Raw genomic sequence first — 20,946 nt, forward strand, 5'->3', positions numbered from 1 at the left:
CCAAGAGGTGAGTGCAGCTGCTCAACATTTACATCATCCATGTACCCCCTGTGAGCTGCCCGTTGTTTCATACCTGAACTTCTCAACTATATGTACTTGAACTTCTTGTTTTTTTGCTTCTCTGGCGCTGAACTTCTGGCCTCTTTTGCACTGTACTGCCTGTTGTGATATAGCTGAACTTCTTTGCTAACATGTGTTATGAACTTCCTGAGTTCCTGCTGCTGAACTTGTTTTTATTTCTATTTTGCTTGTTTTAGAGAAATGATTATGTTCCAAAACAAGGAGTGTGAAGCTACTGTTCAAGAAGTCGCAACATCTTTTGGTCCTCGCGGAATGCTTACATCTAATGTGGCTGAGTGTGCACTCTATTGTCTACGTGCGAAGTACCAGGGATCGGATAAACTCATCCTGCCGCATTGGGTTTGTGTAAGTCAACCATCCCTGGTAGCAAATATGTCTTTGTGTCCTTACCATTTTAGTTAAAACTTGTTCGTCTCATTTTTGCATTTTTTCATATGTTGGTGTTGTCTGCATTATTTCAGGACAAGATTTTTAGAGGTCAATTTGATTCCCGTGTGAGGAAGTACTTCATGGCGAGTGGTCCAGATAGCATGGATGCACATGATTCGGTATGCAATATCTTGTTCTTTGCCTTTGTATTAGTTTTGCAGTGCGATCCACTATGTTAATATTTTATTTATTTTTCTTTTGTACCGTTCTGATATTAATTATCGTTTTTTAATGATTCGTGTGTCTATGATGCTTCAGGTTGTTTTCCCTACTTTTGACCCGCCTGAGGTTCCTGCTTCCATGGGTGGTGTCGGTCATTGGGTGTCGGTATTCCTTGACCTAAAGAATTCAAGGTTCCAGCTTCTCGATTCCTACTATGGACCAAAAGATGAATGTGCGGTACGCCTGTTTCGACGGATGACCGACAACATCAAGAGGCTTTGGAAGGATGCAAGCAACGACAGGGAGACACCCTTCGTCCTATTAGCATCGACAATTTCGCTCTGGATTGGATTGATGTCCCCCAGCAGCAAAACAAGTATGAGTTCGGCTTTTTCTCTTTATCACATCTGTTTAACTGTAGTTGTACTTAAGCTGCGACGTGTTTAATTCGTTTGGCTTTCTTTTTCTGTCCTAACACTATTTCTTTTACTTCGTTTGATGGCAGTATCGACTGCGGATTCTTCATGCTTATGAATGTTAATTCGTATCATGACGGGTTCTTGCAAATTATTCCCATGAGAATATCGGGGATATCAGGAAGACGTGGCTGTACTCAATCGCTTCTTCTGACCTGTTTGAGACAGACTTCCAAGCTCTGTTTGGCTACTACACATGTAAGTATTTTGGAACTTGTACTGCTTACCTGCACTGCATCTTTTATTCTACCTGAACTTCATGTTTTTTCTCTGAGCTTTGACTTCTGCTTGAGGTCTGGCTGGGCCGCTGGTTTCGGAAGGAGGGGAGCATTTTCTTTATACATGAACTTCATTTCTATCTTTTTTTAATTTTGCTTGTGTGTTTTGTTTTGCTTAAATGCACATGAGCATTTTCTTTTATAATTGATCTTCAGAGATGATGCCTCTCTATGGTTTTGTTAGCTGTAGTTGAATGATTTACAGTTCATCGTTTTATCTTGAACTGTTCCTCTGGTTGTGCCTGAACTTCATTTAGTTTTTTACTGCAACTAATTTTTTTAGGCCAGCTTGAGCAGTAACCATGTCAAGTTTATTAGTTGGACTGCACATTGTGATGTTCCTGAACTTCAGTTGTATTTAATTGTGATTTTTTCTCTTCCTTTTTTCTTTGACAGTGGAACCGTTGGAGCTGACCGATTACCACTACTCATTCCTCGGGTCACAGGAATACCAGCCTAGGGAGGAACCGGTGAGTACAACTCCGATAGAAGATGATAGACCTCGGACCCTTATTCCTTCCAAGTTGGGGAAGCAGGCTGGTGGTATTCGTGGTACTCCAAAAACCCCTTGCTACAGGAAGGCTGATGCAGTCGAAGCAGCCGAAGCAGAAGCGATTTCGTCTGATGATGATTTTGAGAAGATTGCTTACCCGAAGAATGCTAAATCTGCTGCTGGTACTGTTGCTGGTAGAGGTGGGCAGAATGTTGTGATCACCAGGAGGAAACTGGCAGTTGAGTCTGGGAACATAACTTCCTCCAAGAGAGCAGCAAGATTGCCTTTGAAGTGGCGTTCTCCTGTCGCTCCCCTGAAAAAATACAGTTACCCTCATCTATCCGAGGCCCGGAAGTTGAAACTGTATGTGTTGAGTAAAGACGGTGTGGAGAAGTATTCTGAGTGAGTTACCCTCATCTGTCGTTCCCTTGTCTTGTAGTTGTAGTGTCTGAACTTCTGTAGTTGTATTGTCTGAACGGCCTTTGTTGTAGTATCTGAACTTCTGTTTTATGTCTCCTCTTGCCTTTTGAGTTATATTTGTCTGAACTTCTGTTTGTTGTTGTATCTGAACTTCTAATATTTTTTTACCATCCTTTTGTATTCTGCAGGACAAGCTACTGTATGTTTACCATCCCTGGGAATGTGATTGACCTCACAGGACGTGTCCTTTATACGCTTTTCGGTGAAGGGCAGCAGATGGAAGGAGACATAATGGATTATCTCATAAATTTGTGGAAGGATAAGCCGGAGACCGCTGAGATATTCTCTAGTGCTGACAGGGTTGTACTTAGTCCCTACTTCATACAGGTTTTAGTTCTTTGCACCTCTATCTCCTTCTTTTTGCCTTAGTTTTGTTGTAGTAGCATTTGGGAGGTGTTTTAATTGTGGTTTTGTGAATGCACAGTACTGCCTGGAGTATGATTTCTTCGGTGCAACAGTTCCAAAGTTTGATGCAAAAAAATCTGCTGGTCTCCTCCCAATGTTTGTTCGCAAGGAAGAAGACCTTCTTAACGCAAAGCTGGTTAGGTTTTCATAACCCTTACTTTTTTTTAATTTCATGTGCATCCTTTTGCTGAGTTTGTCAAGAAGTTTTTGTTCATGCCTGTTCTTCAGAACATATGCTTTTATAGTTTGTGTTCACCGGTCCTTTCATTCTTGGCAGGTTTTCTTGATTCTATTCAAGCCAATTGGCACAATGGCACACTACAGTGTGTACGTGGTGAATAGATATCGTGGGAGCATTGACATCCTTGATTCACTTTCTTATGATAATATGGAAACGTCGCGATCGTGTTTCCACGGGGACTGCCAAAATATCATGAGTGTTTCTTAGCCTGATCCTCCTTTCACATTCTCTTGTTTGACACGAAGTTTATTATGCCTTGTGTTGACAAAATATGTTGCTATCTCTGTTTTGGTAATACTGCTTGAACTGACTGTCATTTAGAAGTTGAATTTCTGCTATTTTGTTTTAGGTGGATCTTTTGCAAGTGTCGCTTTTTTATGTACCTAAACTTAACTATTTTGGTTAACATGTTTTTGACTTCGTCTAATTTTGTTATTTCCGGCAGATGAAGAGATTTGTAGGGTTGCTCGAGGAGGTGTACGGCAAGGCAGCATACAAGGCGAGCAAGCAGCCTAACTGGGTGACTATTGCAAAGAGGCCGACTTACATCGACGTTCCGAAGCAGAAGAGTAATGATTGTGGTTTCTTTGCCGTGAAGTTCAGCTCTTCGTATGATGGCGATGAGGTTGTTGAAGATTTTGGTGATGTGGAAGTATGTTCTGTCTTTGTTCTCGTCTCATCATCCTTTGATTATTCTTTGTGTGTTTTTGCTGGGACGCTCCTGCTTTGGTTTTAGATATCCGTTACTAAACCATCGTTTTCAACTTTCTTTGTTTGCAGGCTGTTGCAGATGACTGGAAGGCTGAGTTCATGCACACTCTGATTTTTAGTGAGAAGAATGAAGTCGTGCGTTCGGAGCTCCCTAAAGAGATCCAGTCCTTTGGCCCGTGAATTCGAAGCATTAGTTTCATAGTAGATTTGATTTCGTACAGATTTTTAGGTTTGATAATGATTGGAACAATTCCGTAAAGATTTGGTTGTAAGAATGTTTTTAGTGATTTGTGTATCTATAGGTGCAGCACTATTACTTATGATGTTTGTGGACAAATGCATTTGGTGTGAATAATGATTTGGCTTTGTGAATTTCAATGCACTGCGTCATTTTTCAGTATCAATGTGTTGAATGTTTTTGCCCCGATAGATGTACCTGAACTTCTGCCATGGTTTTTGTTTGAACTGCTTGATTTTTTTGTGTTGTTTATTTTCGGGCTCCCAACATATGATCGTAGACTTGAACTTCTGCTTTGAGATGTGGCTGGGCTGCTGGTTTCAGATGGAGAGGATATTTTGTGTTGTGTAATGTATTGGTAATGTTCAACCCAACCAAAATGTATGCTTTTGCGTAGAATCTATATTTGTTTTTTTTGTGTTTTTTCAAGTGCGAACGTATTTCATATGTAAATCCGTGCAGAAATATTGTTGACGTTTCTTTATCTTTTGTCGGCATTGTACATGAACTTCTGCACGTATCCAAGCAGAAATTCACATTTGAACGCGTTGTCTTAGGCTTGCTAACCTTAGTTTATGCTATGCGGTGAAACTTTATTTTAACATCGATTTTGTATACCAGAACTTCTTCTATAAATTGACCTGAACTTCAATACTATATAATTATTTGCTGGTTGCACTTTTATGGAATACAACATGAGCACCTCCTGCCGTAATATACCAGTAGTTCTGCAGTAAGCTTACTTGAACTTCACAGTATATGTATTTTCATGTTTGTTCTTGCTTGGACTTTCATGCAAACCAGCACATCACTTCATCCCATAACATACCAGGACTTCTGCAGTAATATTACTTGAACTTCACAGTGTATGTTTTTCATTTTATTACTGCTTGCTCTTTCATGCAGTACATCATCAGCACAACACTTCATCTCATAACATACCAGGACTTCTGCAGTAGTACTACGTGAACTTCACATTGTATGTTACCAGGACTTCTTCAAAAGTTCAACAGTAAAAGGGGATGACATAATATTTCTGGACATTGACATGACATAAGTTTGCGTTGTGTTAATTGACCTATTCTAACTGTTCATCAGCCTTGCGCTCCTCCTAGGCTTTGGTTGTATAGGTTTTTGCTTGACATGTACCTCTTCCTCTTCATCTTCCTCTTCATCATCCTCTTCCTCTTCCTCTTCATTGTTCTCTTCCTCTTCTTCAACGGTGTCTTCGTCTTCCTCTTCCTCTTCTTCGACGGTGTCTTCGTCTTCGTCTTCCTCTTCCACCTCTTTCTTGTTGCTGGCTCTGGGTTTTGCTTTCTGTTTCTTCTCTGACTTTTTGCTTGTCTTTTCAGCATCTGCTCTCTTTGGGCATGTTCTTGCATTATGTGGTGCATACTCCTTGCATATGCTACAAAGTCTGGTGCTTGCTCTCTGTGGGTGTGGTCCATTCTTTTGTTCCATAACTTTGGTTTGCTTGACCTCCTCGGCATTGTTTCTTTCCAAGAGTGTTGGACAGGTCAGCTTGTTGTGTCCCGCAACCTGCTTGCACACACTACATTTCCTGTGTCCAAGTGGCACTCCATTCTCATCGAGCACCACGACTCTTCCTGGAGGCGGTGCCTTTATTTGCGCTCTCTTGTCACTTTTCTTTGCTGCTGTAATTTTCTTCCTACCCTTTGTTTCAGAATACAGCAGCAGTTTCATCGTCTCTTGCTGTCGCTGCTCCATTGATTGGCCATCACCCTGCTTGCATTGGTTGGCTTCAGCGGCGGCGTTGAGCATTTCAGCTACATAATAGTGAAGGTCATCTTCAATTTCAGCGTCCTCCTCAGCCATCATTTTGTCAGCATCCACTCGATTTGCTGAATGTATTGCATCAAGCTCTTCCACGAGCCTCTTGAGAACATAGTAGGCTCTGTCATACTGCTGGTCACATCTCATCGCTTTCTTGTTAACCATCAAATTCAGCTGCAGCAAGATGTCTTGCTTCGATAGCCTTGAGCTGCCATCCGATGCGGTTGTGTTGTAGTCTCTTGTATCAAAGGCTGGCTGTGATTTTGTAGTCTTTGTGTACCGTTTGAGGATATACTTGTTTGGAAATTTGTCAGGCTTGAGGTAGTCCAGTATGTTCATGATGTGAAGGCAAAACAGGCCTGCATTTTGTGATGAATGCAGAATACATAGTTTGTGAGCCAGCAATGAGTTTCATAAATTTTGATATGATACTACTAGTCTAGCTATTTTAATGAGTTTGTTTTCCCGCTCACCTGTGTGTGTCCAGAGCTTGCATTCACACTCGTATATTTCATTGTCTGGGTCAGCTACAACCTGGAATTCATGCTTTGACCATGAAAATCTTTCTTCATCATCATGGCCAGGCTTGTTGTGGTAGTACACAAGGTACTTAGTGGGCTCTGCTGTACGCTTTGTGCGAAATAGCGTGGCCTTTCTCATCCTATTCCTCAACTCATTGTACACGGCTCTCGTGTACTTGATAGACATGTCTTCCTCGTAGCCGTAAGTTGTCTTTGTCATAGGATTGGTCTGCACATGTCAAAAAGTAAGATATTAGTCGAAGCAGAATCATAGGTTTTTAAAATTGAAAGTGCACATGTTGAAGGTAAACAGAACATGATGGTGGTGTTTTTGTACTTGTCATCATACCATGCTGGTCATTGTTTGCTCGTTCTCCTTCTGCATCCGAGTTTGTATGCAAGCATTGACCCGCCTAGCAAACTTGTGTAGGTTCTGGGTCCCCTTGACAAACCCTTTCTTTAGCACGTGGTTCATGCTCTCGCTTCGTTGTGTGGAAGTCATTCTAGCACAGAAAATGTTCTTGTAATATGCCGAGATCCACATCTTCCTATCACTCCAGAGCTACATCATCATCTGGTCGTTCTCCAGGTGGTACTTGTGCACGAGTTCAGCCCAGGCATCTTCAAACTCCGTTGGCATCAGCGGCCAGTTCAATATAGCTGTGAACTCCTCTTTGAGTGTATCATACTTTTTGTACAGCAACGCGAGGTATTCCCTGTACTTCTTCAATATGTGCCAACGGCATAGCTTGTGGATGGTGTTTGGAAATGATTGCGGTATAGCTTTCGCCATCGATGGGCACTGGTCTGATCGAATTAAAAAAATTGAAACTTGATTCTTTTTTGTACTGATGGTGAACTTGTGTTGCACAAGTAATTGAACTTCACATCTAGTAGTATGGCTATCTAAGAATGTCACATGTATTTTTTTTCTTACAGCAGTGTTGCTGAACTTCTGTGGTACCAGTGCTTGAACTTCACAGTTAGTAGTAGGACAAACTGGTAGTGTCACACTCAAAATTTTTCTTACAGCAGTGTTGTTGAACTTCTGTGGTAGCAGTGATTGAACGTCACATAAATAACTATGTTTTCCTGAACATGCTACATATTTTTATCTAACAGATTCATGTACTTGAACTTCTATGATTCATGTACTTGAACTTCACATTCATAACTAATTTTTTTCTAAACATGTGACAGATAATTTTGCTTTCTTGTATTTGCTAGTTGGACTTCTGCGCTAACAGTGGTTGAACTTCATTCTTTACATATTTTTCAAAAAAAACAAATGTACCCAACCAACAGAGACCCATACATAGACTGAAAAGATGATGAAACTTGAGGAGTTTTTTTTTGAACTCACCTGTGAGAATGCAAGTTGGGTGCTTGTTGTTCATGCACCGTAGAAATGTATCGAACAGCCACTTGAATGACTTTGCATCTTCGTCTCTTATCAGGGCAACGGCAAATATCGTTGACTGCAAGTGATGGTTTGTTCCAACAAACACTCCCAGGGGCATATGAAATCTGTTGGTCTTGTAAGTCGTGTCGAATGTTACGCAATCACCGAAGTCTTGGTAGGCTCCTTGGCAGCTTGCATTGGACCAGAAAATGTTTTTAATTGACTTGTCCTTGTCCACTTGGATGTCATAGAAGAACTCATCATTTATTGCCTTCATGTCTTTGAAGAATGAAACAAGTTTTAATACATCATCCAGATCTTCTTTCCTTGCATTCATGGCTTTCCTGCAAATCACACGCCAACATGCATTTTTTATTTTTGCTATCAAATTGGTTGTGAGCTAGGATGCTTTTTTACATTGCAGCATGTGGGTGTTTGAATACTTACTGGTTTAGCAGGTCTCGTCTGGTCATGCTTAGGAAGTAGCTTCCATCTTCATTTTCAGATAGCATGGACATGATTGTTGTGTGCTTGACATCATGGTACTGCAGGAGCTTTACATACTCCAGAATAGTGGGGTCATAATTCTTGTGTGAGTGCAAGAATACCAGCATGTCATCAGTTTGCATGAGCTGGTGATTATGATTGTACTCAATGTCCACTGCCACGCATGTGCCATCCTCATGCACCTTCACCCTCATTCTTGCATTGCAGCCCGTCCTCTGCAATGTTTTGTTTCGCTTCCTGTTGGCCTCTGAAACAGAAGATGTGTGTATCCCTTGGAAGGCGCAAACAAAATACTTGTGGTTGTCATTTCCACCCGTCTTCCTGATTCCAAAACCAGCGTGCCTGGCGTATCTGTTATAAAATTCCCTTGCTTTCTCTACATCTTTGAATCGCATCTTTAGTCTTGGTATTAGATAATCTGGTAGATCCGGCATCTGCAGAAAAAGAAAAAAAATTAATCCAAACAGCACGTTAAAATGCAGTTTATGAACTTGTTATTCTGGAGGGAGCAGAAAATGTGCAGATAATACAAGATGCGTATATAAATATTTTTTGTTTCACTTACGTGCGTGTATGATCGCAACTCCGCCGGTGTCGGCTGCTGTCCCTCTGGGATGGGGCATGGCGGAGTAATCATAGCAGGATGCAGCAGTGGATCACGAGGAGGAAGGAGGGCTGAAGATGGCCTCTCTCTTGTTTGCGTCCTTTTTGCTTGAGGTGGTTGTGGAGGTATTGCGATCCTAGTCTTGGTTTGCTCTTTTGTTTTGTGAAGCAATCCATCTACCTTATGCCCCATAGAATTCTGACCTGTAGGAGCAGCAGGAGGATCAAACGGTGGTAGTGTGCATATCACTCTCCTCCGCGTGTGTGTTGCTGTTGGATTTGTCCTGGGATCCGGTTTAGTTGCTTCGCTTTGGCATTGATGAGGCACACCAGGATAACCTCCAGAGTTACACGCAGGACTTGAGCTAACCCCCTCCTCCATCGGCGTGCTTGGGAGTCTGCTGGTGGATACAAAGAATCCGCGGGGGATTTCCGGCGTCACCCAATTAGGTGGAGGCGCAAACCTGTGCGGATAGGGCTGTGACCCAGCATCTTGGAAGTATCCGTGTGTTTCGGGTGTCATCCATTTTTGGTCTGGAGCAGGTTGGTAATGCTGTTGGTGCGTTTGAGGCGTGACCTATTGAGTGGGTGGTGCAACGCGTACAGGCTTTGGATTGTGCACTTGCTGCTAGGAACTTCTAAGCTTCTTCATGCGTCTATCGTCTTCCTGTCATAAAAGAAAAAAATGTGTATTAGCACACAAGTTATATCTGCATATACATTTGTAACTGAACTTAGCATTATTCACAGCCTGAACTTCTCATATAAAAGTGGTGAGAGCCATCACACTATGCACTGAGCTGAGCATCTGCCAATGCCTTGGTACCTGAACTGAGCACCCTTCACATAATGAACTTCACATCCTGTTTTTTAATTCTACAATATTTGATTACTTATATGTACCTGGACTGAGCACTCTCCACAACCTGAACTTCTTGTTTTGTAAAGGGGAAATACTGTCTACAATTAAAAAACCTGAACCTTCATGAGTTTTTGAATGGTTGGACTGCTAGTGCATACCAACCTGACCTTCATGTCATATCACATGCATGTTCTATTTTCCTTTTATTTTTTTGCACAGAGCCAGACACATACCAACCTGAACTCTAGCACACTTACTAGTTGAACTTCACATGTGAATGTGAATTCAGGCAGATTTTATAGTGTTTGTAGCCTGGACTGAGGCTCACATACTACCTGAACTTCACATGGCTGTAAGCAGGCAGATTTTTACAATGATGTTTTTTTGTAGCCTGGACTGAGGCTCACACACCACCTGAACTTCACATGGTTGTAGGCAAATAACAAACCGAAGGAAGGAAGAAGTTCAACCATACCCTGGCTAGAAGTCCAGCCAATCTTTTTCCAGCAGCTGATAGGCCACCTTGAGAAAAATTCGTCGTGAAGGTAGTAGAGGAATTCCATGGCAATCCATGTCTTGCAGGGGGCGCGAAGTTCATCTGCACACAACGCAAGAAGGTCAGAGAAGGCAAGATTGAAGAAGAAGGCAAAATTGGGAGGAAGTTCATGTACTTCTGCCGCTGAATTTGAGGGCGCAGCCGATTCCGCCTCCGCGGAGGAGTTGCTCCGTTGGTCGCGCCACTCGCCGTTGCTTGCGTCGGGGCCGTCATCTGGTCTGCCAAGGCTTCGGGCGGTGACGATGGGATGAGGATGCGGCTTCCTGAAGTTCATGGCGGCTTCGCCGCGTCCAGGCGACGCGGGCTCCCTCGCGCCGGCGTCCGCCGTCGCTCGCTCGCCCGCGCCGGTGGCCGGCCAGGAGCTGGGGAAGGAGGGGAGGCGGCGGATCCGGCCGGCCAGGAGCTGTAGACGGGGAGGAGGCGGCGGATCCGACGAAGATCGGCGACGAGGAGGGGAGGAGCGGCGAGGAGGGGGGCTGGGGCGGCTCGGGATCGAGGGGATCAGGTGGATCCTGTCGAGGCGTCTCGGATCGGGTGGATCCTGTCGGGGCGACTCGGGTCGGGCCGGGCAGTTCAGGGAAGTTCGGGAGGGTCCTATATAGGGCTGCTGTGATCCAAATAGTTATTCTAATCCCATGATCATAATAGTGCCACTATATATATATATACCAGTGATCACCTCCCGAGTGATCACGGCCTGATAGTATAGCATGGCAGACGAACAAGAATGTAGGGCCACTGATGATAAACTAGCATCCTATACTAAACATTTAGGATTGCGGGTAAGGTATCAATAACTGTAGCAACAATGACAGGCTATGCATCAGGCTAGGATTAACGGAAAGCAGTAACATGATACACTACTCTAATGCAAGTAGTAGAGAGAAGAATAGGCGATATCTGGTGATCAAGGGGGGGGGCTTGCCTGGTTGCTCTGGCAAGAGAGAGGGGTCGTCAACAGCGTAGTCAATCGGGGCACCAACAGCGGCGTCAGTCTCGTTGTCTATCAGAGAGAAGAGGGAGAAGAAACAATGAATATAATGCAATCAGATGAATAGCGATGCATGACATGACAAGTAGCGGTGCTAGGGGTGCCCTAACGTGGTATGAGGTGATACCGGTGAAAGGGGGGAAACATCCGAGAAAATATCCCCGGTGTTTCACGTTTTCGGACAGATGAATCAGAGGAGGAAAGTTGCGTGTTTGCTATCCTAGGGATGCATGGCGGACGAACAGGCTGCGTATCCGGATTCATCTCGTCGTTCTGAGCAACTTTCATGTACAAAGTTTTCCCATCCGATCTATGGTTTCTTTTATATTAATTTAATCATTTTCAGAATTTATTTAATTATTTTAATTCAACATTATCCAGAATAGTGCCTGCTGATGTCATCATGATGTCAGCATGACGTTCGCAGTCAACTATGACCGTTGACTGGTCAAACTGACATGTGGGTCCCGCATGTCATTGTCTAACTAACTAACTAACTGTTTAGTTAGATTAATTAGCAGGTTAATTAGGTTTAATAGTTAGTTAACAGAATTAATTTAGTTAATTAATTAATTTTTTAATTAAGTAATTAATTAATATTTTTTAATTAATTCATTTCATAATTATTTTAACATTCTGGGGGCGGGGCCCCCATGTCAATGGCTCAGCGAGAGCCTTAGCGGGCGGGTGCGGGCGCTGGGCGCAGCCCGAGCGGGTGCACGCCCAGGGGCACGCGGGGCGGCGACAGGCACGACAGTCCGGGGCAGGGGCCGGCGAGGTCGGAGGAGGGCTGGCCAGCGTCGGCGAGTGGCGGGGCCGAGCAGGCAGGGACGGCGACGGGGCCAGGCGAACATGGGCGTCGCCGGAGCGGGGTGAGCAAGAAGCAGACAGGGAGGCACGGGGCGGCCGTGGCAGGGGGCGCGGCGCGTCGTGGTGAAGGCGACGCGGGGGAAGCCGTGACAGCAGGAGGGGAGGAGGTGCGCTCCAGGGTAGGAGGGGCCGCCGGCGCGGACAGGAAGCAGCCGCCGAGCGGGGAGAGGAGGGAGCGACGCGGCGGCATGCAGCAGTAGGAGGAGCGGCGAGGCAGTTGAGGTCGCGGGTGCGCAAGTGGCCTAGAGCCGCGAGCGGTTACAGGTGGACGAGGCCAGGCGCGGCACGGCCACGGTCACAGGCGGGCAGCGGGAGCACGGGGCGAGCAGCGAGCATGATGGTGGGCGCGTGGTCGTAGAGGCGGAGGCGATGCAGGTGATGCCGAGGAGTGGTGGCCGTGAGGAGTGCGTGCGCGCGGGCGCGTGAGCAGGGGCAGGGGGCGCGGTGGCCGTGGGTGCAGTCCCGAGCGGCGCAGCGAGTGCGGCCGGACACGGGCGCGCGCGCGAAGGCGTGGACGTGGTCGGGGCGAAGGGGAGAGAGGAGGCCAGGGGCCTAATACGTCTCCAACGTATCTATAATTTTTGATTGCTCCATGCTATATTATCTACTGTTTTGGACTATATTGGGCTTTATTTTCCACTTTTATATTATTTTTGGGACTAACCTATTAACCGGAGGCCCAGCCCAGAATTGCTGTTTTTTTTGCCTATTTCAGTGTTTTAGATAAGCGGAATATCAAACGGAGTCCAAACGGAATAAAATCTTCGGGAACGTGATTTTCTCACCGAACGTGATCTAGGAGACTTGGACCCTGCTCCAAGGAACAAAAGAGGCGGTCACGAGGGTGGGGGGCACGCCCCCTGCCTCGTGGGCCCCTCGTTGCTCCGCTGGCATACTTCTTCCTCCTATATATATATCCACGTACCCCCAAACGATCAGACCAGGAGCCAAAAACCTAATTCCACCGCCGCAACTTTCTGTATCCATGAGATCCCATCTTCGGGCCTGTTCCGGAGCTCCGCCGGAAGAGGGCCGTCATCACGGAGGGCTTCTACATCATCATAGCCTCTCCGATGAAGTGTGAGTAGTTTACCTCAGATCTTCGGGTCCATAGTTAGTAGCTAGATGGCTTCTTCTCTCTCTCTTTGAATCTCAATACAAAGTTCTCCCCCTCTCTTGTGGAGATCTATTCGATGTAATCTTCTTTTTGTGGTGTGTTTGTTAAGACCGATGAATTGTGGGTTTATGATCAAGTCTATCTATGAATAATATTTGAATATTCTCTGAATTCTTTTATGTATGATTGGTTATCTTTGCAAGTCTCTTCGAATTATCCGTTAGGTTTGGCCAACTAGATTGGTAGTTCTTGCCATGGGAGAAGTGCTTAGCTTTGGGTTCGATCTTGCGGTGTCCTTACCCAGTGATAGAAGGGGCAACAAGGCACGTATTGTACCGTTGCCATCGAGGATAACAAGATGGGGTTTATTTCATATTGCATGAATTTATCTCTCTACATCATGTCATCTTGCTTAAGGCGTTACTCTGTTTTTAACTTAATACTCTAGATGCATGCTGGATAGCGGTCGATGAGTGGAGTAATAGTAGTAGATGCAGAATCGTTTCGATCTACTTGTCACGGACGTGATGCCTATATACATGATCATGCCTAGATATTCTCATAACTATGCTCAGTTCTATCAATTGCTCAACAGTAATTTGTTCACCCACCGTAGAATACTTATGCTCTTGAGAGAAGCCACTAGTGAAACCTATGGCCCCCGGGTCTATTCTCATCATATCAATCTCCATTACTTTAATCTTGCTTTGCTTTTTTACTTTGCCTTTACTTTTTACTTTGCATATTTATACTAAAAATACCAAAAATATTATATCTATCAGATCTCACTCTCGTAAGTGACCGTGAAGGGCTTGACAACCCCTAATCGCGTTGGTTGCGAGTAGCTATCGCTTTGTGCAGGTACGAGGGACTTGAGCGTGGGCTCCTATTGGATTGATACCTTGGTTCTCAAAAACTGAGGGAAATACTTACACTACTCTGCTGCATCATCCCTTCCTCTTCGGGGAAAACCAACACAAGCTCAAGACGTAGCAAGAAGGATTTCTGGCGCCGTTGCCGGGGAGTCTACGCAAAAAGTCAACATACCAAGCACCCATCACAATCCCTATCTCTCGCATTACATTATTTGCCATTTGCCTCTCATTTTCCTCTCCCCCCAATTCACCCTTGCCATTTTATTTGCCCTCTCTCTCCCTATCGTCCCTCTCTATTTGCCTCTTTTTGCCCGTTTGCTTTTTGTTTGCCTGTGTGTTAGATTGCTTGTTTGTCGCGATGGCTCAAGATGCTACTAAATTGTGTGACTTCACCAATACCAATAATAATGATTTCCTTAGCACTCCGATTGCTCCTCTTACCGATGCTGAATCTTATGAAATTAATACCGCTTTGTTGAATCTTGTTATGAAAGATCAATTCGCCGGCCTTCCTAGTGAAGACGCCGCTACTCATCTTAATAGCTTCGTTGATTTATGTGATATGCAAAAGAAAAAAGATGTCAATAATGATGTCGTTAAATTGAAGCTATTTCCTTTTTTGCTTAGAGATCGTGCTAAAGCTTGGTTTTCGTCTTTGCCTAAGAATAGTATTGATTCATGGAACAAGTGCAAAGATGCTTTTATCTCTAAATATTTTCCTCCCGCTAAGATCATCTCTCTTAGAAACGATATTATGAACTTTAAACAACTTGATCATGAACATGCTGCACAAGCTTGGGAGAGAATGAAATTAATGATACTTAATTGCCCCACTCATGGTTTGAATTTGTGGATGATTATACAAAATTTTTATGCCGGATTGAATTTTGCTTCTAGAAATCTTTTAGATTCGGCCGCAGGAGGCACTTTTATGGAAATCACTTTAGGAGATGCTACTAAACTCCTAGATAATATTATGGTTAATTATTATCAATGGCATACTGAAAGATCTTCTAATAAAAAAGTGCATGCGAGAGAAGAAATTAATGTGTTGAGTGGAAAGATGGATGAACTTATGAAATTATTTTCTACTAAAAGTGTTTCTTCTGATCCTAATGATATGCCTTTGTCTACTTTGATTGAGAATAACAATGAATCTATGGATGTGAATTTTGTTGGTAGGAATAATTTTGGTAACAATGCTTATAGAGGGAATTTTAATCCTAGGCCATATCCTAGTAATCCTTCTAATAATTATGGGAATTCCTACAACAACTCTTATGGAAATTATAATAAGATGCCCTCTGAATTTGAGACTAGTGTTAAAGAGTTTATGAATTCACAAAAGAATTTTAATGCTTTGCTTGAGGAGAAATTGCTTAAAGTTGATGATTTGGCTAGAAACATTGATAGAATTTCTCTTGAGATTGATTCTTTAAAGCTTAGATCTATTCCTCCTAAGCATGATATCAATGAGTCTCTCAAAGCCATGAGAATTTCCATTGATGAGTGCAAGGAAAGAACCGCTAGGATGCGTGCTTCCAAAGATGCCTTTATTAAAGCGTGTTCTTCCAATACCTATGAAAATCAAGATGAAGATCTAAAAGTTATTGATGTGTCTCCTATTAAATCTTTATTTTGCAATATTAATCTTGATGAAACTGAATATGATCTTCCTTTACCTAGAAGGCGTTCTAAAAATTCGGAGTATTTAGATCTTAATGATGAAATTGATGAAAGTGGGATTGAAAGAAATAAAAACCTAGATGTTGCTAAACCCACTATATTGGATTTCAAGGAATTTAATTATGAAAGTTGCTCTTTAATTGATTTTATTTCCTTGTTGCAATCCGTGCTAAATTCTCCACATGCTTATAGTCAAAATAAAGCCTTCATCGAACATATTGTTGATGCCTTGATGCAATCTTATGAAGAAAATTTGAGTTGAAAGTTTTTATACCTAGAACACTATATGATGAGTGGGAACCAACTACTAAAAAAAAATTAAAGATCATGAGTTTTATGCTTTGTGTGATTTGGGTGCTAGTGTCTCTACTATTCCCAAGACTTTGTGTGATTTACTAGATTTCCGTAATTTTGATGATTGCTCTCTAAACTTGCATCTTGCGGATTCCACTATTAAGAAACCTATGGGAAGGATTAATGATGTTCTTATTGTTGCAAATAGGAATTATGTGCCCGTAGATTTCATTGTTCTTGATATAGATTGCAATCCTTCTTGCCCTATTATTCTTGGTAGACCTTTCCTTAGAACGGTTGGTGCGATTATTGATGTGAAGGAAGGGAATATTAGATTTCAATTTCCATTAAAAAAGGGCATGGAACACTTTCCTACAAAATAAAATAAAATTACCATATGAAACTATCATGAGAGCCACTTATGGATTGCCTACCAAAGATGGCAATACCTAGATCTATCCTCGCTTTTATGCCTAGCTAGGGGCGTTAAACGATAGCGCTTGTTGGGAGGCAACCCAATTTTATTTTTATTCCTTGATTTTTGATCCTGCTTAGTAATAAATAAATTATTTAGCCTCTGTTTTGGTTGTGTTCTTTGTGTTTAATTAGTGTTTGTGCCAAGTAGAACCGTTGGGAAGACTTGGGGAAAGTCTTGTTGAACTTGCTGTAAAAAACAGAAACTTTAGCGCTCACGAGAACTGCTGTCATTTTTATTTGGAGAGTGATATTTAGTTAATTCTTTTTGAATATGATTAATAGATAAATTATTCACGTCCAGCAATTTATTTTAGAATTTTTTGAGTTCCATATCTTGCGCTAGCTACAGATTACTACAGACTGTTCTGTTTTTGACAGATTCTGTTTTTCGTGTGTTGTTTGCTTATTTTGATGAATCTAAGGCTAGTAAAATAATTTATAATCCATAGATAAGTTGGAATACAGTAGGTTTAACACCAATATAAATAAAGAATGAGTTCATTACAGTACCTTGAAGTGGTCTTTTGTTTTCTTTCGCTAACGGAGCTCACGAGTTTTCTATTTTGAGTTTTGTGTTGTGAAGTTTTCAAGTTTTGGGTGAATTCTTTTGATGGATCATGGAACAAGGAGTGGCAAGAGCCTAAGCTTGGGGATGCCCATGGCACCCCCAAGATAATCCAAGGACACCAAGAAGTCAAAGCTTGGGGATGCCCCGGAAGGCATCCCCTCTTTCGTCCACTTCCATCGGTAATTTACTTGGAGCTATATTTTTATTCACCAACATGATATGTGTTTTGCTTGGAGCATCTTGTATTATTTGTGTCTTTGTGTCTTAGTATGCCACAATCATTCTTTCTGTACACACCTTTTGATAGAGCCATACATGAAATAAAATTTGATAGAATACTCTATGTGCTTCACTTATATCTTTTCAGCTAAGTAGTTTTGCTCTATGTGCTTCACTTATATCTTTTGAGCTAAGTAGTTTTGCTCTATGTGCTTCACTTATATCTTTTGAGCATTATAATTTTGCTCTATGTTCTTCACTTAGATCTTTTAGAGCACGGTGGTGGATTTGTTTTAAAGAAACTATTGATCTCTCATGCTTCACTTAAATTATTTTGAGAGTCTCTTAATAGCATGGTAATTTGCTTAATAATAATATGCTTGGTATTCAAGATTTGTGAAACTTTCTTTTGAGTGTGTTGAATACTAAGAAAAGATTGAAGCATGATAATTGTTTTGAGATATGGAGGTGATAATATTAAAGTCATGCTAGTTGAGTAGTTGTGAATTTAAAGATTACTTGTGTTAAAGTTTGTGATTCCCGTAGCATGCACGTATGGTGAACCGTTATGTGATGAAGTCGGATCATGATTTATTTATTGATTGTCTTCCTTATGAGTGGCGGTCGGGGACGAGCGATGGTATTTTCCTACCAATCTATCCCCCTAGGAGCATGCGTGTAATACTTTGCTTTGATAACTTCTAGATTTTTGCAATAAGTATATGAGTTCTTTATGACTAATGCTGAGTCCATGGATTATACGCACTCTCACCCTTCCACCTTTTCTAGCCTCTCTAATACCGCGCACCTTTCGTCGGTATCATACACCTACCATATACCTTCCTCAAAACAGCCACCATACCTACCTATTATGGCATTTCCATAGCCATTCCGAGATATATTGCCATGCAACTTTCCACCGTTCCGTTCATGACACATTTGTCATTGTCATATTGCATATCCCGGTACACCGCCGGATGCATTCACATAGTCATATTTTGTTCTAAGTATCGAGTTGTAATTGTTGAGTTATAAGAAAAATAAAAGTGTGATGATCATCATTATTAGAGCATTTTCCCAGTGAGGAAAGAATGATGGAGACTATGATTCCCCCATAAGTCGGGATGAGACTCCGGATGAAAAAAAGAGGCCAAAGAAGCCCAAATAAATAGAAGCCATAAAAAAAGAAAAAAGGCCCAAATAAAAAAAATGATGAGAGAAAAAGAGAGAAGGGACAATGTTACTATCCTTTTACCACACCTGTGCTTCAAAGTAGCACCATGATCTTCATAGTAGAGAGTCTCTCATGTTATCACTTTCATATACTAGTGGGAATGTTTCATTATAGAACTTGGCTTGTATATTCCAATGATGGGCTTCCTCAAAATTTCCCTAGGTCTTCATGAGTAAGCAAGTTGGATGCACACCCACTTAGTTTCTTTTTGAGCTTTCATATACTTATAGCTCTAGTGCATCCGTTGCATGGCAATCCCTACTCACTCAAATTGATATCTATTGATGGGCATCTCCATAGCCCGTTGATACGCCTAGTTGATGTGAGACCATCTTCTCCTTTTTGTCTTCTCCACAACCACCATTCTATTCCACCTATAATGCTATATCCATGGCTCACGCTCATGTATTGCGTGAAGATTGAAAAAGTTTTGAAAAAGTTAGAGTATGAAACAATTGCTTGGCTTGTCATCGGGGTTGTGCATGATTTAAATACTTTGTGTGGTGAAGATGGAGCATAGCCAGACTATATGATTTTGTAGGGATAACTTTCTTTGGCCTTGTTATTTTGAGAAGACATAATTGCTTTGTTAGTATGCTTGAAGTATTATCATTTTTTATGTCAACATAAACTTTTGTCTTGAATCTTTCTAATCTGAATATTCATACCACAATTAAGAAGATTTACATTGAAATTATGCCAAGTAGCACTCCGCATCAAAAATTCTCTTTTTATCATTTACCTACTCGAGGACGAGCAGGATGTAAGCTTGGGGATGCCTGATACGTCTCCAACGTATCTATAATTTTTGATTGCTCCATGCTATATTATCTACTATTTTGGACTATATTGGGCTTTATTTTTCCACTTTTATATTATTTTTGGGACTAACCTATTAACCGGAGGCCCAGCCCAGAATTGATGTTTTTTGCCTATTTCAGTGTTTCAGATAAACGGAATATCAAACGGAGTCCAAACAGAATAAAATCTTCGGGAACATGATTTTCTCACCGAACGTGATCCAGGAGACTTGGACCCTGCTCCAAGGAACAAAAGAGGCGGTCACTAGGGCGCGCCCCCTGCCTCGTGGGCCCCTTGTTGCTCCTCCGGCGTACTTCTTCCTCCTATATATATCCACGTACCCCCAAACGATCAGACCAGGAGCCAAAAACCTAATTCCACCATCGCAACTTTCTATATCCACAAGATCCCATCTCGGGGCCTGTTCCGGAGCTCCACCGGAAGAGGGACGTCATCACGGAGGGCTTCTACATCATCATAGCCTCTCCGATGAAGTGTGAGTAGTTTACCTCAGACCTTCGGGTCCATAGTTAGTAGCTAGATGGCTTCTTCTCTCTCTTTGAATCTCAATACAAAGTTCTCCCCCTCTCTAGTGGAGATCTATTCGATGTAATCTTCTTTTTGCGGTATGTTTGTTGAGACCGATGAATTGTGGGTTTATGATCAAGTCTATCTATGAATAATATTTGAATATTCTCTGAATTCTTTTATGTATGATTGGTTATCTTTGCAAGTCTCTTCGAATTATCCGTTTGGTTTGGCCAACTAGATTGGTAGTTCTTGCCATGGGAGAAGTGCTTAGCTTTGGGTTCGATCTTGTGGTGTCCTTACCCAGTGACAGAAGGGGCAACAAGGCACGTATTGTATCGTTGCCATCGAGGATAACAAGATGGGGTTTATTTCATATTGCATGAATTTATCTCTCTACATCATGTCATCTTGCTTAAGGCGTTACTCTGTTTTTAACTTAATACTCTAGATGCATGCTGGATAGCGGTCGATGAGTGGAGTAATAGTAGTAGATGCAGAATCGTTTTGATCTACTTGTCACGGACGTGATGCCTATATACATGATCATGCCTAGATATTCTCATAACTATGCTCAATTCTGTCAATTGCTCAACAGTAATTTGTTCACCCACCGTAGAATACTTATGCTCTTGAGAGAAGCCACTAGTGAAACCTATGGCCCCCGGGTCTATTCTCATCATATCAATCTCCAATACTTTAATCTTGCTTTGCTTTTTTACTTTGCCTTTACTTTTTACTTTGCATCTTTATACCAAAAATACCAAAAATATTATATCTATCAGATCTCACTCTCGTAAGTGACCGTGAAGGGCTTGACAACCCCTAATCGTGTTGGTTGTGAGTAGCTATCGCTTTGTGCAGGTACGAGGGACTTGAGCGTGGGCTCCTACTGGATTGATACCTTGGTTCTCAAAAACTAAGGGAAATACTTACGCTACTCTGCTGCATCATCCCTTCCTCTTCGGGGAAAACCAACGCAAGCTCAAGACGTAGCAGGGCCTCACCGTCCGATGCAGGGGGATGGCAGCAGGCGCGAGGAGGAGG

General features: G+C 42.4%; 2 protein-coding genes across 2 annotated transcripts; one reads left to right on the forward strand and one right to left on the reverse strand.

The window, feature by feature from the left end:
* The first annotated feature begins 756 nt into the window (after positions 1 to 756).
* On the forward strand, positions 757 to 3,936 carry LOC147986087 (uncharacterized). Its single transcript, XM_087539981.1, has 4 exons — positions 757 to 768; positions 3,082 to 3,243; positions 3,497 to 3,697; positions 3,826 to 3,936. Exons 1-4 carry the CDS (start codon positions 757 to 759, stop codon positions 3,934 to 3,936), a joined length of 486 nt encoding a protein of 161 aa, XP_087396107.1.
* A 2,935-nt stretch (positions 3,937 to 6,871) lies between these two features.
* LOC147986088 (protein FAR1-RELATED SEQUENCE 5-like) lies at positions 6,872 to 10,513 on the reverse strand. The gene is made up of 5 exons (XM_087541870.1): positions 10,355 to 10,513; positions 10,159 to 10,281; positions 8,159 to 8,652; positions 7,673 to 8,055; positions 6,872 to 7,116 (listed from the first exon to the last, which is right to left on the reverse strand). The coding sequence occupies exons 1-5, from the start codon at positions 10,511 to 10,513 to the stop codon at positions 6,872 to 6,874; spliced, it is 1,404 nt and encodes a 467-aa protein (XP_087397996.1).
* Between the last annotated feature and the right edge of the window lie 10,433 nt (positions 10,514 to 20,946).

Source organism: Triticum urartu, chromosome 2A, assembly GCF_056163025.1.
Source record: "Triticum urartu cultivar PI428250 chromosome 2A, HENAU_Tu73, whole genome shotgun sequence".
In the NCBI taxonomy this organism is placed as follows: Eukaryota; Viridiplantae; Streptophyta; class Magnoliopsida; order Poales; family Poaceae; genus Triticum; species Triticum urartu.

Coding starts and splice junctions, on each gene's coding strand:
- LOC147986088 (XM_087541870.1), bottom strand. CDS start 10,513: ATGAACTTCAGGAAGCCGCATCCTCATCCCATCGTCACCGCCCGAAGC. Junction 8,056..8,158: donor AGACGAGACCTGCTAAACCA/GTAAGTATTCAA, acceptor TGTGATTTGCAG/GAAAGCCATGAATGCAAGGA. Junction 7,117..7,672: donor CCCAACTTGCATTCTCACAG/GTGAGTTCAAAA, acceptor TAATTCGATCAG/ACCAGTGCCCATCGATGGCG.
- LOC147986087 (XM_087539981.1), top strand. Junction 3,244..3,496: donor ACTGCCAAAATATCATGAGT/GTTTCTTAGCCT, acceptor CGGCAGATGAAG/AGATTTGTAGGGTTGCTCGA. Junction 3,698..3,825: donor AAGATTTTGGTGATGTGGAA/GTATGTTCTGTC, acceptor CTTTGTTTGCAG/GCTGTTGCAGATGACTGGAA.